The following is a 17,102-nucleotide window of genomic DNA, read 5'->3' on the forward strand; positions in this document are numbered from 1 at the left end:
ATCGCTCGTGCTAATATTGATACCCGAGTAAGCGAAAAATTCTAAAATTGAACTCACTACACTCACTCATTGAGCTACGAGCGTAGGGAGAGGTTCGAGAAAAGGGATCTTGAGTGTTGCGAGGGTTTCGAGGCCTAAAATTAAACAAACTTTGCCTCCGAGTTAAACACAAAAATGTTTAGCACACCAACGCGAGGAAAATACTACTTAACTATGAAATACCAAAAAAAAACAAACCAAATCAAATCAAAATGAACGTAATAAAAAAAAAAACATTCAAAATCATCACTTAAAAGTCAATTCTACTAGCTAACATAAAAAAAAACAACTTAAAATTTGCATCTGCTTACTGTGCTCCACATGTAAATAAAATGCAACGTTCTCATTAGTTACTGAACAATCAAGAGGGTATTTACCTGTTAGTATGATGAAAAATATAATGAAATAATTACCTTCATACTTGTGTGATAAAATAAAAAGTTATTTATTAATCTGATATAAATCACTAAATCCTAAGTTTACCTAGATTTTGTGTTGACGTGTAGTAATTTCAACTCACAAAAATATTAACTTAATCGAAAACCTGGTGGTTTCGTAGTCAAAAACTTATAATTAAAAAGATGAAAAATTAAAGACATTTACCTACTCGTCTCAATCACAAACATGTACGAACATGTACAGACAAGCTAAAGCAGAGACACAGAACATTAACTTATAAATTAGATGTATCAATTCAGTTACAAGTAAGTAGTCGTTAGTAAATACATTTTATTCTTATTTATATAGGTATGTACTTACGAGTAATATAAGTCTATTTTCGCTTCAGCAGACTCAATTGAGTGTCTGAAATAGTTGACGGACCAAGTAAGCAGTCTCCGCTTACGAGACTAGTTACAATTTTGTAGTTTTTTTTATAAGGGCGGTTTTATGAGCAGAGCAGCGGACTAGCGTTTTATATGAGCGTACACGTACGCGCGTGTAAACTCGCATAGGCCAAATGTAGGGAACAGTAACGCGTGTGAAAGCTCGTGAAAATCAAATGTAGGGAAATGTAACGCCGAAACGACCATATACGCGCATAAATACGCTGGTCAGAAACCGCCCTACCGCTTAACCGATTTAGGGCCGGTACAGGCGGACTGTAACCCCACTGCAACCCCCCTGTATCGGCCCTTAGATGAAATGTTATATGGAGATAGTTTGAGACCCAGGAAAGGACGTGGGTAATTTTAATCATCATCATCATACATCATACCAGACGATCTGTCTGTATGTTACCTCTTCACGCTTACACCGCTAAACCAATTTAGATGAAATTTGGTATGGAGATAGTTTTAGGCTCGGGGAAGGATAGAGGATTATTTTTACACGCTAAAAACTAATACAATATACACCGTGTTTTTTTATTTCCGTTAATTTCAAGGGTGCATTCCTGAGCTGAAAGTAACTTTCTCAAAGACACGGGTATTCTAATTCACTCCATTTCGGAGATAATCACTAATTTTTTTTTATCTTATAAGGCGTATACACTTGCCTTAGGGCCTGTTTACATATTGATTAGTGTTTAGTACGAGTGTATACATTTGCTACTAAACGTAAGTACTATCTCGAACGATTGATGTTCGAAATGACCTTGATATGTCAAAGTTTTCAATCATTAGGTTGAATTAAATGTTATGCCCGTGTTACAACAACGCCATATGCAACATTTAATTACTTTTTATAAAAATAAAAAAAATAAAAAACTATTAAAAAAAAAGTTTTTTTGAAAATTAACTATGTCATTTAGTTTCCTTTAACGTACGTATCGATACCCCGGAGTTAACGGAATTCAATAAAAACACGGTGTATATATAAGCTGGTTATAGTAATCCTATATACAGAGGATCCATTATGTATATTGTTATTGTAAATAAAAAATATCTAGTACAAAATATATGGGTCTGACTCTATCCTATCCTCACTAAGGAATGCAATTCGATCGATTGATAGTTTTTATCATTTACTAGTCTTTGCTTTAAAAGATGAAAATTTTCGTTTTTTCCCTTATATTCAAATTATTTGACCAAACGAGTTTGACTACAAGACTGATATTTCCTTGTGGCCAAACCAGTAAAATGTGCCCTTAATAATATTATGCTAAATTATTAAAGTGGCTCGTCACCAAAAATTTCTATGTGAGCAGCGACAAATTTCGAGCCGAATGAATTTCGTAAGCAGATTATTGATGATATTTTAGTTTAAGGACCTTTAGTAAAAGAAGCGCTAGTTAAAAAAAATATGTACACTTTTTTTTATCGATTGCTTTTGGGCCATCTTGTGCCATAAATTTAATGCAATAATATCTCATATAATTTATGATTTCACCTCATTATTCGATTTTAATTGTTCATCCAGTCTTCCAGTATAAGTATGTAACTTACCTACTATTGTACCTGGGTTTAAATATATCATAACATTCATAACTTAGACGTTCAGCTGTTTGATTAACGCTAAGTTCTTGCTTGTTTAGCACTAAGCTGCCAATACAGGTGTTAACTCTCCTTAATACGTATATGCGGTATATACATTATGTAGGTACGTAGTAATGTATGTAGTAATAATGTTATGACGGTTGTTACATTAAACTAATGGATAGGTAGGATAGGTTGGTTAGGTTGCTTCAGATGCACGAAGGGCAAATTGTCCAGATATAGCGCTCTGCGGGGCTCCGACTATGTATCTTACATGTGCCTACCTATTACGACACATTCTACACTTCTATATAAACGCGTAAAAAAATACACTACACTTAAATTTTAAAATATACCTCCTACCTACTCTTTAATTGCCTATCGTTTGTTAAATTTACTAAATTAACTATAAAATTCAACAACCGCATTGATTGGACTAAGAACCTATCGACTGAACTAACCTGACACACAAAAATGTTAGCAACATTTCTTTTTAACACTTTTTGTTACTGAATCGGTAAGTAACATATTTCATTTGAATTTAGCATATAATCATATAATAAAAAGTATAAAGTTTTGTAATTAAAACAAGTAAATATATGTTAGTGCTTTTTTATTTATATTTAATGTACAGTCAGCATCAAAAGTAGCGGATCAAATAACGTTTCATAAGTATCTACCATTCTGTAAGGGCTTAACAAAAAGTGATGTCTTTAATATAGAACAACTAAGACTGTAAAAGATATACTTATGAGCGCGAATTTTAGAAATTTATCTATATTTTGATAAGTTATCCGGAATATCAGATACTTTTGGCACGTTGTTTCATCCGCTACTTTTGATGCTGACTGTACGTACGTTATTACCCATAACTATGGCCCTTCGTATGACTTTTTTTAATTTGTTTATTATAAGAGTTAGGAGGGAAAAACAAATTTCAACTCAAATAATAATTATTAAAAAACAAATTACCAAACGACGATGCATAACTATGGTCAATATATGTCTAATTGCTCATTGGATACCAATTCGGAATCGGACGTAATATTACATTTATAAACATTGACATATATGTATACAACGTGTCTCTGCTCTCTGGACCGATCCCGAGTAGAGTTCCTTCTCAGGAATGTTTATTTATTTATTTACTTATTTAAGCTTTATTGCACAAATTTACAAAAAAGTGTACAAATGGCGGACTTAACGCCTTGAGGCATTAGTCAACCATTGGGCTAAACAGAAACAGTTAGTTTGGTGCAAGATTATAAAGGGTTAATATGGAAATAGACACAAGTCGAGACTACTATGATTGATACTATACTTACGCAAACATACATGTAAATGTTCTAATATACTAATTTATTTGATTAGATAAAAATAAAAACTATTTTTTAAAGTTAAATTAATTCAAATAAATTATGATAAATAGGAGCATACTGTATTAGTCGTTCACGATGACGATAATATTAAAGTGACACTAGTGACATGACCTACTCTTTAATAGTAATACTGTGGCGTTTGGAATGAGACTTTGTATATATGTTTGAAATACCCTAATCGACACGTCCTATTCATTTATGTGCAGAGGGAAGAGACAAGTTGTATATTACTTAAACATGTACAGATACAGTTCGTATGCATACGGAATACGTATTTTTGGCGCAAAACGAATAATATATATTTACTAATTATATCATTTTTCATTAAAATGTGATAGCTTCACTTGTATCTATGAACAACTAATAAATGTATTCAGTTACATCCATTTTCTAGCGTTTAACTTACGACCACCAATTTAATAGTGACACGGGCCAGAGCAGTCTCCGCAGAAAGAAATTACACAAATGATGGTGAAATTTAATTATAAACATATCCCATGTTCTATATCTCCATGGCATGTGCTCTATGATGAGATGAGATAATTTACGGAAACGAGTTTTTTTTGCCGGCATAAACGAACACGTGCCGAAAGATCAACACTACAGTAATATTTTAAGCCAAGTGCAAACTGGTTCGCGGAATTAAATTAAAAAAAGAAGAAAATATTTTCGTAAAATATACAGGTGTTTATAAAGTAGGGGATAGTGCTACCCGGTAAGCAAAATTGCCTGTATTGGGCAACACCCCTCTTCCGTAATTTACAGATTGTCACACGAAAAAAACTTTTTTTTAAGTACTAGTTTAAGTTTAAGTAAGTCTAATCCCACCAAAAACATTCTGTAAAAAACTAGCTAAGTCTCGATGGAGCTGCTTGTTTATCTCTAAAAAGTAATGAAATCTAGACAAAGTCGTGCCAAATCTAAGGTTCCTTAATTCGATTTATTTATTATTATAGTTATTGTTGTGTGACTTGGCCGTTGAAGGGTACACAAGGGTACAAAACCAGGCGACAGATTGGTGTTTTTGGTGGGATTTCACTTCTTTTTGTAGAAACGTGGGCTTATTGATTTATTTTATTAGATTTTCTTATTTGACACAGTGTTTTTCTTTTTAGGAGTAGTTTTTATTATTATTTTGTTTTCTAATCAGGGTCACCAGGTACTCCAGATCTTCGATTATCCTAGTTTTTATAGTTTTCCCTTTATGTGGCCATTAAACCCTAACTCTGTACCAAATTTCAGCTCTCTGAGTTTATGGGAAGTACTAGTTCTATTTTGATGATCATGAGTGAGTGAGTGTCATAAATGCGAAACTTTGCTTTCGCTTAACTTCGGAACTAAATGACCTACAGACTTGAAATTTTGGATTTTAAGTATGTGACTATAGCTTACTAGATGACGAAAATTTCTACGTTCTGGTCTTATCCAGAGGTTCTCAAATAGGGGCCTGAAAATGCGGCGAAATGGTTCCAGTAAAGGATGGTACGGCAGTGTTTGCTTCACGCTCGACTTGGCGGGGGCACTACCGTGCCCCCAGATAATATAAGATATGTATACAATTAAAATCACATATTACAATTTTTTATAGAACTAGGTAAGTATCGGGGTTGTCAGACATGCAGTAGAAAATATGTATGTATTATATGTATTTAGTAAGTTGATGTGTGGATCTCTAGTAAGATATAGTATGTTTTAATTTTGTAAGTCTTCTGTACCCCTAGTGTAAATAAATTCGATTTCGAAACGTGACGTACGCGTTTGCGTTAAGTCTCATTTTGTATGGGTTTTTGAACAGCGCGCCAAGCGGGACGTTTTGGAACGTCAAAAATCTCATACAAAATGACACTTAACGCAAACGCGTACGTTACGTTTCGCTGTCGAAAATATTTACACTAAGGGTACTGTTTCCTCGTAGCTTTTCGACTTTAACCATTTTATGATTGTTGATTTGCAATCGTAGTGAAGTTTTGGGTAAATGTTTAGGCACCTATTGAGTTTGTTATAAATGTGACTAGACTTTAAATTGTATAGGTATTGATTGTGAGCGCACAAACTTGGTTTTAGTTTTAGTTATACTAGCAACGTTTTTTATTGTCCTTCTGGAGTCGTAGTCGGCACTATAAGAAAGGGTTTTATGTTTTTTTAAAGTGATTTGTAGAATATTTAGTTTCCTTATTGATAATAGGTCGCTTAGTTGGTAGAATGATTCTGTCGGGAAACGGATTTTTTTAGATACATTGGTGGGTCAGTATATTTCAGTGGTATTTTGATTTTAAATTTTGAGTTCAAGAGAAGGCCAGAAGAACACTGGCAAATTTTTCGGTAACTGAATTAACACAGATATTAATTATTATTTATTATTTGGGGTCGGCTCTTCTCGTTCTCATGCGCCAGGATCGTATATCCTGGGTGGGTTGTCTGTGGATTTGTGTTGGGCACCTCAGGTGAGTGAGGTTAGTAGGAAAATAGTTGCTACAATTGCATCACTCCGCAGACTTCGAAATTTCTTGCCTCACGCCGTCACGCCACTAAATTGCGCTAGCTCAATCTCTCTTACTGCCCATATTAGATTATACTAGCTGAATAAGCTTGAGCGCCTCCAGAATCTCTGTATAAGGTTTGTATTTGGCTTGCGCAAATATGACCATGTGTCACAGTTTCGTTCTCAGCTCGTGGCTTCCTATTCGTCTTCGCCGTGACTCTCATGTTCTCGTCCTCCTTTATGGCATTCTCTTTAACCCCGCTACACCACCTTATCTCAAAGCGCATTTCAAGTATCTCTCTTCTATCAGATATTCTCATACTCATAATCTTGCTCCGCCCTCATCTACTTCAAAATTGTATAATAGCTCTTTTACTTTCCGGGCTATTCGGTTGTGAAATGTTTTGCCAGTAGAATTAAGATTAGCTCTCTCCCTATATTCAAAAATCAACTGAAACTATACTTTCTATCAGAGATGCCATTTTATATGCTACCTAAAGGTTGTCTGGAAGAGATCGCTTTTTAGCTGTAAAACTGCCTGTTATTACCTGGTTTTATTTTCCTCTAAAATGTATTTGTAGATTTACATGTATGTAAAATGTATAATTGTTGGTGCAATAAAGAATATTTACTTACTTACCTTTATTATTATTAATAAAAGAAGATATTAATCATCAAGATTCACGGTTCACCTTTTATAACAGTAAGTAGGCAGTTATGGCTGATCGTTGCGGCCTATGCGGTCTTAAAGCTCTATCACAAAAACGGTTATGCATATGAAAAAAAAATCCTGAAATCTAACTTTTTGCAAATATGCTCTACAGTTTTATCTAGATGCAAGATTTTTATTTAGATGATCACTGGAGTCAAATAAACCTTGATACTTATAAGCAAAGAACCGATTTTGTAACCTTCAATATGTTTCGGCCCAGAGATATGATTTTCTATGACTTTAATACATAAGTACCTACATACAGATGTGCAAGTTGCGGAACGATTCCAAAAAAATCGAAATATTCTCGGAAATTTCAGAATAATTTCACAGGAAACCAAAGAAACTATAATTTTGGAAATAGAAACTTTTGATTGCTAGAAAAGTATTAGAGATGTCCGAAATTTACCATGTGGAAATTTCGCAATTTTACTACGACCCATTAGTACATAGAAATAGCGTATGACAAGTCTCTGCATTAGTACCCCCAAATAGAGTATCTGCGGAAAGAGAAGAGGCCCCATACATTCCACGACTACTCTTCTCTTTCCGCACAGTCACAACATCACGAGGAGACACAATATTTGCTTGGACCAAGCATATCTAATAAAAAAATACTAAAGTGGAATCTTCCTGAAGCTTCCTTAATTTTTTAAAGTTGTATTTAAATTATTCAAAAAACGAACTTTCTGACCTCTGCTAAGTCATGGTGAATCGACATATTATTTATTACACATTCCGGTTTCGGCTATGGCACTCACGTTTTTGAGATAGTTCGTCGTGCTCGAAAAACGGATGTGCTTATAATATAAATGCTTAAAATGTATGACTGTTTACTAACGCGGCTTAATGTATCTGCCTTCGTAGGAAAATCATTTTCAGGATCTGAAATAAAGTAAACTTTAGGTAACGCAATGCACAAAACAAAAGTCGGCGTTTTTGCCACAAAATTATTTTAGATGTTGGCGATAGTGCCATGGAGGGGTGCGCACGCGCAGTTTAAAAATAATTTGCATTTTGAGTGAATGTTTAAAATATCTTTCTTCTTATGGGCGCGTTATTTCATCCGATACTATTGATGCTGACTGTACCAGGGATGCTGGCGGCATTTCCTCGTTGTATCGCAATACTGATGCGTTGTGTGAGGAAGCCGCTAGCTCTTCGGTCACCAGTTACGTCAACTAGATGTTTTTGCGATTTCTGCAAAAAACTAATACCTATTTATATAGATGAAATTTTAAATGACAAACCTTCAAGAAAAGAGCGTACTCCTATCTTAAATGCCAGCAACGCACTTACAACCCCTCTGGTGTTGCAGGTGTCCTTGGGCGGCGGTAATTGCTTACCATCAGGTGTTCCGTCTGCTCGTTTGCCTCCTGTGTCATTAAAAAAAAAACGATCTACGGAACTCGCCCGGCCAACTAAAAGCGTCCTTGACTGGTTGGAATTGCGATGTTTCGCCAGTGTCATCCGGATATCATTTTCTCTTTAAGTTCTTAACAAGACGCAGCCTATATTGGCTCTTTATTAGATTTAACATATATTGTAACGTTGAGCAAATTTCGTGTCCAGTGGAAGGCTTTGTGTATTTAAGTAAATATTTATTTAATAGAGTCAACACAGCATTACCCGATCTCGGAGGATCTTGGATTAATATCGGACCGAGTCGTATTCTGCCTGCCCGTGCTGTAGCCCGTTTTTAGCATTCAGTGTTATAGTGTTTTTATGGATTTTTAATTGAATCAATTTGGTAAGTGAATATATAATACAAATAACAAAACATCATAATAGTCTAATTTGGATATATTTTTACTTATTAATATTACGATGATTTAGTGTGCCAACTAGAACACTAAATGTTAAATTGTAAATTAAGTAAACAAACTGACATTAATAAACCTATTTCATATTTATAAGCTCTTCGAATTCGTATTAACATAATCAATATTTTTACTAAACATTATATTAATTAAATAAGTACTTAATAATAAATTGACGCAGAAACATAAGAGGAACTTGCACATTCCAGTCAGTGTTTTTTATTCTGATACATTCATGTAAAAACATGAATACTAAAGCAACCAAGTTATTAAATAAAAGTAACTTTATTTAATAAACGTTATACAAGATATTCTATAACGCAGTAATCGTAAATTTAGTTTTAATGAAAGAAACGTCGGTATTAAAATTAAGTTAATACCAATACAAAGTAATTATTAGCGTTCCTATATACCTAATAGTAGATACATGTGCTGAGGCGGTTAAAACGGGGTTTAAAAAAACCAGCCAAGGCGATCAAGGAGTGTCGGGATTTCGGGAACATGTTCATATAATTCCGGAAAGATATACAATTTTTTGTTTAATAAAATTTCGCAGAAAACGGTCTTTAAACATACCTATTATTTTTGAAAATCATAAGTTACAGTGCTAAGCCGCGAACTACTAAGACAGCTATTTAAAATAAAATAAAGTTTGCTTACACAGATAGTTTTGCTGTTTGCGTAACAAATCGAATAAAATAATACGGAGAATAATGATATATAGAACAAAACGATGGGTATTTTTTTCAACTTCAATTTAAAATATATCTTTTCTTTTTATGGTTTCGTAGTCACCTAGAAGAAACCCTTATAGTTTCGCCATGTCCGTCTGTCCGTCCGCCCGAGGCTTTGCTCCGTGATCGTTAGTGCTATAAAGCTGCAATTTGGTACGAATACATAAATTATGCATTGCTATAGAACAGTAAAATAAAAACGAATAAAATTTTTTTAGGGTATATCCCATACAATTTTATTTTTTTTACTTTGACTAAAAAGTGTGAAGTATCGTTGGATACGTCTTTTAAAACAAATAAGGGTCTCCAATTTTTTTTTGATAAAGTTAATATGTTCAGACATAATAGCTCCGAAAGAAAAACAATATATCCCCCCTCCCCCTCCACCCCACTAAGTTTTGAACCACGTCAAAAAAAAAATCGTGAAGCAAATTGGGACCGTGCGAAGCGCATGGTGGGGGTAAGTAAAGCGATTCCAGCGCATAAGGTGGTAAAAATTTGAACTAACTGCGGATAGCGTCCAATTATATGGCTCGAAATGAAACTTTAATTTACGATTACTCCTGAAATATTCATTTAAATTGTATGGTGTAAAATGATCCCTTACGGATCATTGTAATCTGTATGAAATGCTTAATATAACTAACGTATTTATTTTGATAATTGTTAATAATGTATCCATGTAAATAGCTTTGCAAATGCCACATATTACGTGATCTTTTTCTAGAAGTTAAGAATGGATATAGTAAGTTATCCTTAAAAGATAGACATTTAACATCGCGGACTTTTTTGTAGACCTATGAATGAGAAACAACCCCACCATACATGTTGTTATAGCTCAAACGGATTAGGCAGCGTTTTCGATTAAAGCTCCTAGCCAGCGTGATTTTTTCCGACAACATCGTTATATTTCAAACAATTTACACAAAACCTTAACAAGTTATATACTTAAGCCTTCCTCAAGAATCACTCTATTAATAGATGAAAGTCGTATGAAAATCCGTTCAGTAGTTTTTAGTTTTGGGGTAGTTTTATAAGATGTAGTGAATTGAACTTTTCCCCTAGACTTGCGGACACTAGGTTGCGTGACAGTCGTGCACGCTCCCATCAATCATCGTTTTTGAGCTATTGCAAAAAGTCTTCTCTTGTTAGTAAAAAGACATACAAAGCGCTGCATAGGTACTTTCTTATGCTTGTAATGTACATGATTAACGTGATACTTATTAATATCCCCCGATTGGCCTATTCTGGCAGAATGGTAACTACCAAACCCTACACTGAGCATGGCCCGACATGCTCTTAGCCGACTTTTTGTTCTCTTATGATATTGACAGAATAAATATAAAGGTAATTTCTCAAATTTCTAATCGTAATACGCTTGCAACGGCTTTTCTGTCCATAGTCCTAACAACTTCGAAATTAATGACCATTTTTTTTCTTGCAGATTTAAATATGATTATACTATTGCTGCTATTGGTATCGGCCTGTGCCTCTTGGGCGCTATGGGTTATCCACACTCGACGATTCGAGAAAGCAACAGCTTCGCTGCCTTCGCTGCCTGGCTTGCCGCTGCTGGGGAACGCGATGCTCTTCATTGGGAACACAGAAAGTAAGTGGCAATTGGCATTAAAATAATACGAGTATTGCCCTAATGCCCTGTCAGGCTCTATACTAATTATAGGACACCGCTGAGAGAGGTAGGGATACGGTGCGACAGTGCACTTACACTGACCTACAGTATTAAACTGTGGGCCCACGACACATACCCACGATGCAAAAGCTTGCCGTCCGCACCATGCTGGTAAACTATAGTTGCACCGGCACGAAAACTATTGCAGTATCTCGGATTCGGGATCTTATTATATAGGTATATCAGACTCACGGATTACAGTTAATGAAGAGTTTAGGAAGACCCCGAGGTAACCCTTGTAACTGAAGTCGTTCTTAAATGTCGCACGTATGCGAATACACTTCGCATAGAAGGAAACCTAACTTTGACAAGTAATTATATCTAAGAAATTGTTCCGATCGTGTGTGTTTACTTACAAATATCCTTGAATATCAGAAAAATTATAGATAAAATTCTGTATATTATAATTATAAAAAAAAAAAACAAATTTACATAGAATAAGTTCATGTAGCTCATTAATTGAAATGTGAATTTCTTTTGAGATTAATACCATTGTTTAACCACACAAAAACTAACAAATTAACATATAATTAATTAGTGCATGTATCTCATTAGGTGAACTGTACATTTATTTTAAAATTAATAAAATTATGAATCTACAATTATCCTGCAAGATATCAAACTTACCTCTTAGGGCCTACGCTAGCTGGCGCGGGTGCACGGAGCGCACGAGCGGGTTAACGAAAAATAGTATGAGCGACGCTAAATGAAGCGGATGCGTGCGTGCGGCGGATTTCACCTACAAATAGCACCCGCGTGCGTGCGCACGCGGCGGGCGTCCGCGTCAGCTAGCGTACTTAGGCCCTTAAATATAAAATGAAGATACCTAATTGAAATCACTGAACACAAAAATACTTACATATCGCCTTAAAAAAAAGGGTAAAACAGGAACATTATGGTAATCTGTAATTCGAGTCTCAGAGGTGAATTGCTTCTCCAAGGTGCTTTATGTTTTTTTTGTAAATCTGGAATTTTGAAACTGGTTAAGGGTCAATGATACACATGTGTGCTAATCAAAAAACCCGAATGAAAAATAATGCCATTGAGAAAAAGATTAAAAACTTAATTTATAGTGCACGCTGATTCTTGGAAATACCTAATCTTAAAATTTAATGAACATATTTCCAAAACGTGTGAATTTGAACTGCTATTATTACAGTAAGTATATCAAATGAAATATGATAGGTACGAGTGGCGGCGCGTTCATAAAAGTCGACTTCCATATGTAAACCGAATTAGCCCCGGCTTGCCTATGGATATGTTTGACGCGCCGCGCCGCCGCCACTGATAGGTACCATATATTTTTAGGCAACTAGAGTATTTTTCAAACTAAATGGGTTTAAAAAATAATATAGCCCAAAGCCCATAGATAAATGATACTACTTACAGACTAACATGCATACAATAGGGCAGAAGTACCGAGTTTGGCCCCGTTGGACCGTTTTGGCCACTTAAAATTGCAATAATTATTTAGAAAACTATCCTACAGGCGAAATAGGTAACTTTCTTAGGAACTCGCTTTTGAGTTAGGTTCACGTTCTAAGGACGTCACATTCGAGGTAGATCAGTTTCTTAGTACGTTACTTTCTGAAGAAGATTTACATTTACTTAGATTTTTTCATAGTATTAAATTACAATATACCTAGGTACATACTTTAATTATTTTAAGCTAACCTACATTATATGAATTTATATTACCTATGATCGTCAACTATACTGAGACTAGCTAAAGAACTATATGAAGTCACTTTCGATGTAGGTCACTTTCTGAGTACCTACTACCTACGTCACTTTTTTTTAGCATAAACGTAAAGATCTACTCTATTTTTCAAGTAGGCATACTTATTACAATGCGCTTATGAACGTCAACGAAAGCTATGATTATAAAGCTTACGAGTTAACAGTGTAACTGCACGAACAATGGATACCGGCCGGCCTTGCCAAGGTGACAATCGGTATCGCTATGATAACGAAACTCTTTGTGTCTCTCTATCGCTCTTGCATATTAGTGCAACAGTGACAGTTGCGTTTCGATCGCTAAGAAACGTAAGCGATTTGCATGTTGGCTACTCGGCCAGCAACCAGATTAGCTGTACGATATACGCTCGCTTTTATGACCGATATACAGACTGTTTTTAGGGTTCCGTAGCCAAATGGCATAAAACGGAACCCTTATAGTTTCGCCATGTCCGTCTGTCTGTCTGTCTGTCTGTCTGTCTGTCTGTCTGTCTGTCTGTCTGTCCGAGGCTTTGCTCCGTGGTCGTTAGTGCTAGAAAGCTGAAATTTGGCATGGATATATAAATCAATAAAACCGACAAAGTCGTACAATAAAATCTAAAAATTTAATTTTTTTTAGGGTACCTCCCCTACACGTAAAGTGGGGGTGAATTTTTTTTTTTTCGCTTCAACCCTAGAGTGTGGGGTATCGTTGGAAAGGTCTTACAAAACTAATAGGGGTTTTCAAGAAACATTTTTTGATAAAGTGAATATATTCGGAGATAATCGCTCCGAAAGAAAAAAAAAATGTGTCCCCCCCCCTCTAACTTTTGAACCATAGGTCCAAAAAATATGAAAAAAATCGTGGAAGTAGAGCTTAAGAAAGACATTAAATGAAAACTATAGCGGACATGATCAGTTGAGCTGTTTTTGAGTTATCGCAAAAAGTTTTCCCTTCATAGTAAAAAAGACTTACTTTAATTAGGTACTGATTATGCAAATTTGCTTATTTGTTTAACTCGGGTGAAAGGTACCGTTTCATCCCTTGGTTAACAATTTACTATACTTTAAGCTCTAGTTTAGCTTATTGTGACGGAAGAGTAACTACGGAACCCTACACTGAGCGTGGCCCGACATGCTCTTGGCCGGTTTTTTTTTAAATGGAAATAGAGGGGCAATCCGCCGAATCTATAGATAGAAGACAAAGTAAGTAAAATCGTTTGATTAACCTCCAAAATTTACCGACCCCGAGTGTCGATTGACATGCAAATTGATAGTAAAATATAAATAATAACATTATTATTAAATTCTTATTCTAACAAATTTAATAGTGACATCCTCAGAACCTGACCTTACTTGAAAGTGACCTGCCTAAAGGTTAAGCGACATATTTTAAAACTTAAAAAAAAACAATATATGTTTTACATATCAAGAGTCTACACGATTGTATACCTTACCTCATTGCACGTGCTAACAAATAGCATTTACAGTACATTTATGGTGCTACTTTACCGCACTAGTGCGAAAATTAGCATATTACGATACTGTGTCAAACATTTAAAGGGCCATATGTACTGTAAAACGTTGTACGATACATGTGCGAATAGGTAATTCGCAACTCGTGTCGATTTAAAACACTCCCTTCGGTCGTGTTTTAATTTATCGCCACTCGTTTCGAATTTCCTATTTTTCGCACTTGTATCGTAATGTACTATTGTAGGTGTAGGTAGCTGCCAGCTGGCATGTAATATAGGTATTAAAACACTTCTTAGAGTAAGTACACTACTTATATACAGGGCATCCCACGACTTTGTCACATAGAAGGGAAGTACTTTAAATACAAATAGATAGATAGGAAATTTTACTATTTTCAATAATCGCCGGTCTGAACCGGGAATTATCATCGAACTGATTTCAAAAAATATTCTTGCAAACTGAATTCAGAGGAATTAAAAAAGTTATCAAGATAGAGGTCTGAGTCGATAGCGAAACGTGACGTACGCGTTTGCGTTAAGTCTCATTTTGTATGGGTTTTTGAACAGCGCACCAAGCGGGACGTTTTGGAAAGTCAAAAATCTCATACTAAATGACACTTAACGCAAACGCGTACGTAACGTTTCGCTGTCGAAAATATTTACACTAGGGGTACTGATTATATTTTTCCTGTAAAATTTGTAGTAATGTTAATATTATGTAAAAAAAAAACAAAATTTTTCTTCCTAACTATTCCAAATTTCAAATCGATAGCTTAAGTGGTTCTCGAGATTATTAAGCGATGTGACAGTCAGACGACATACGGACGGACCTTAAAACTTACAGTTATTGATATACCTACTGGTACGAAGTACGAGTAAATACAGGATGGGAATGGGAAAGGACTAGCCCGTCAGATTTTAAAGATGTATTCCTGAGCGCATTTAGAGACTAAAATGTCATTAAAAGTTTTCTGAATTGGATCCTGTTTTAGAAATAATGACATTAATGACAATTCTTGTGAAAAATTGTTTGTGTGATAACCAGATAACTCGGTGAAAAATGCCTTTTTGGCTGCGACACTATCACTATGTGACTTGGTTTAGACGTAGCTACTGACAGATATCAAAGTTTTAAAGGAAACTCGCAAAAGGGTCTAGCAGGCTAAGCGAACAAGAGATCACCTTAAAAAGTCGAGGCATAATATTTCCGGTCCTAACTTCACGAATTCTCGGTCACCACATCTTCAGCATACACAGTCAAACAGTTAGTCGAAGAATTTGCGTCATCCTAGAAGCTGAGGAGAGCCTTAAATCATTCAAAAGATTTAAGTCTAGACAAACACGGTTCCAGAAGAGTCGACTCAAGAATTTGTTTAATTGCTTTGACTTAAATTTTAGATCAACTTGCCTTGCCTACTAATAATAGCTTGGTGGATGTATGATGTATGTGCGAAAAGTAGTAATACAAGTTCGGTATTGTAAATTTATACCGACAAAGTGTAAAGGTAGGCTACGAGAATTCAATTAGCACCTTTTTATTGAGAAACCACTTATATAGTTTAATCTCGAGATTACGTTACATTGGTTCGTACGAGAATCCCAGGATGAAAAATGATGGCCTTTCATCTATTTAATTAATACAATAAGTATCTAAGCTGGTGTCATTTTCCTGTGTAAATAAGGCCGCTAAGATTAGGTACGGTAAACGCGTTAATTGCTTGTCAAAACACAATAAGCATTTGTGTATTTTTGATACAGCTTGATAGAAAAAGACGAATGCGTAATTATATTATATCAAGTTTGAATTATAATCGCCTCATGGGAAGTTCCTCAACATCACAATGTAATAAATTGGTAGCGTAGACAATTTTAAGCAATATAACCGGTATTGCGCACTATGGAATTTGACTAAAATATTCGAGACAGATAACACTAAATAACATTTCGAACATGTGATTGTCTCCTATTATTGTCTATTTAAATTAATCTGATGTAAATCTATAATACTAATATATTACATTTTAAATGTACCTAAGTACTTATTGTTCGAAAATTAAAAATCGAATTAAATGTGTGTGCCTGTGTCCCGTGTGTGTGCATTTTTACATTATTTACCTATTCACTAAACGTATCCTACCCTGCTTGGTAAATTTCGACAATTAACCAAATAAGTAGCTAAAAATTTTGTGTAGGTACTATGTGATTTTCCGTGAACTGTAATTAATTAGTGCCGTGTACAAATTCTCGTATTCCTAAGTCCTTTCTTTTTGCCAAGACAATATAATAAATATTTCGGCTACAGTCAACAGTGACATAAAAGCCGCCACCAAATTGTGTACACAAGCATTCAAGAGTTAAATTATTAATGTCACGGTGGCGGCTTGGTCCACCCCATTGCTGAGCCCATTTTGAATTTAATCCATCCAGGAAATTGCTTAAGTCCATCCTCCCAAGGCTTAAAGATTCAACTCGCCAAATTTCAAATAAGTAAATCGATTTTGTAGATTACACGTGAAAAACTAAGAGAACGGAAGAGTTTATAATAATAGTAGGTAGTACGAGTAGTTTGGTACCTACTAGTATCTAAATACTACTACTGACCTAAACCTAGGTAAAGCTTTACGGATCCAGAGCACGAAAT

The 17,102-nt window shown here is 35.1% G+C and overlaps 1 protein-coding gene across 2 annotated transcripts in view; it reads left to right on the forward strand.

The window, feature by feature from the left end:
- Nucleotides 1–8,515: 8,515 nt before the first annotated feature.
- The window catches only part of LOC133526111 (cytochrome P450 4c3-like), a 29,336-nt gene continuing 20,749 nt past the window's right edge, over nt 8,516–17,102 (forward strand). Inside the window, exons 1-2 of one of the 2 annotated variants that reach the window (XM_061862586.1) lie at nt 8,516–8,776; nt 11,025–11,189. In XM_061862586.1, the coding sequence (XP_061718570.1) occupies nt 11,033–11,189 (157 nt within the window). In that variant the 5' untranslated portion in view covers nt 8,516–8,776; nt 11,025–11,032. Of the gene's footprint in view, nt 8,777–9,714; nt 9,734–11,024; nt 11,190–17,102 lie in introns of those variants that run through there. The other variant, XM_061862587.1, reaches the window with a different exon arrangement.

This window comes from Cydia pomonella, chromosome 16 (genome assembly GCF_033807575.1).
Source record: "Cydia pomonella isolate Wapato2018A chromosome 16, ilCydPomo1, whole genome shotgun sequence".
NCBI lineage: Eukaryota > Metazoa > Arthropoda > Insecta > Lepidoptera > Tortricidae > Cydia > Cydia pomonella.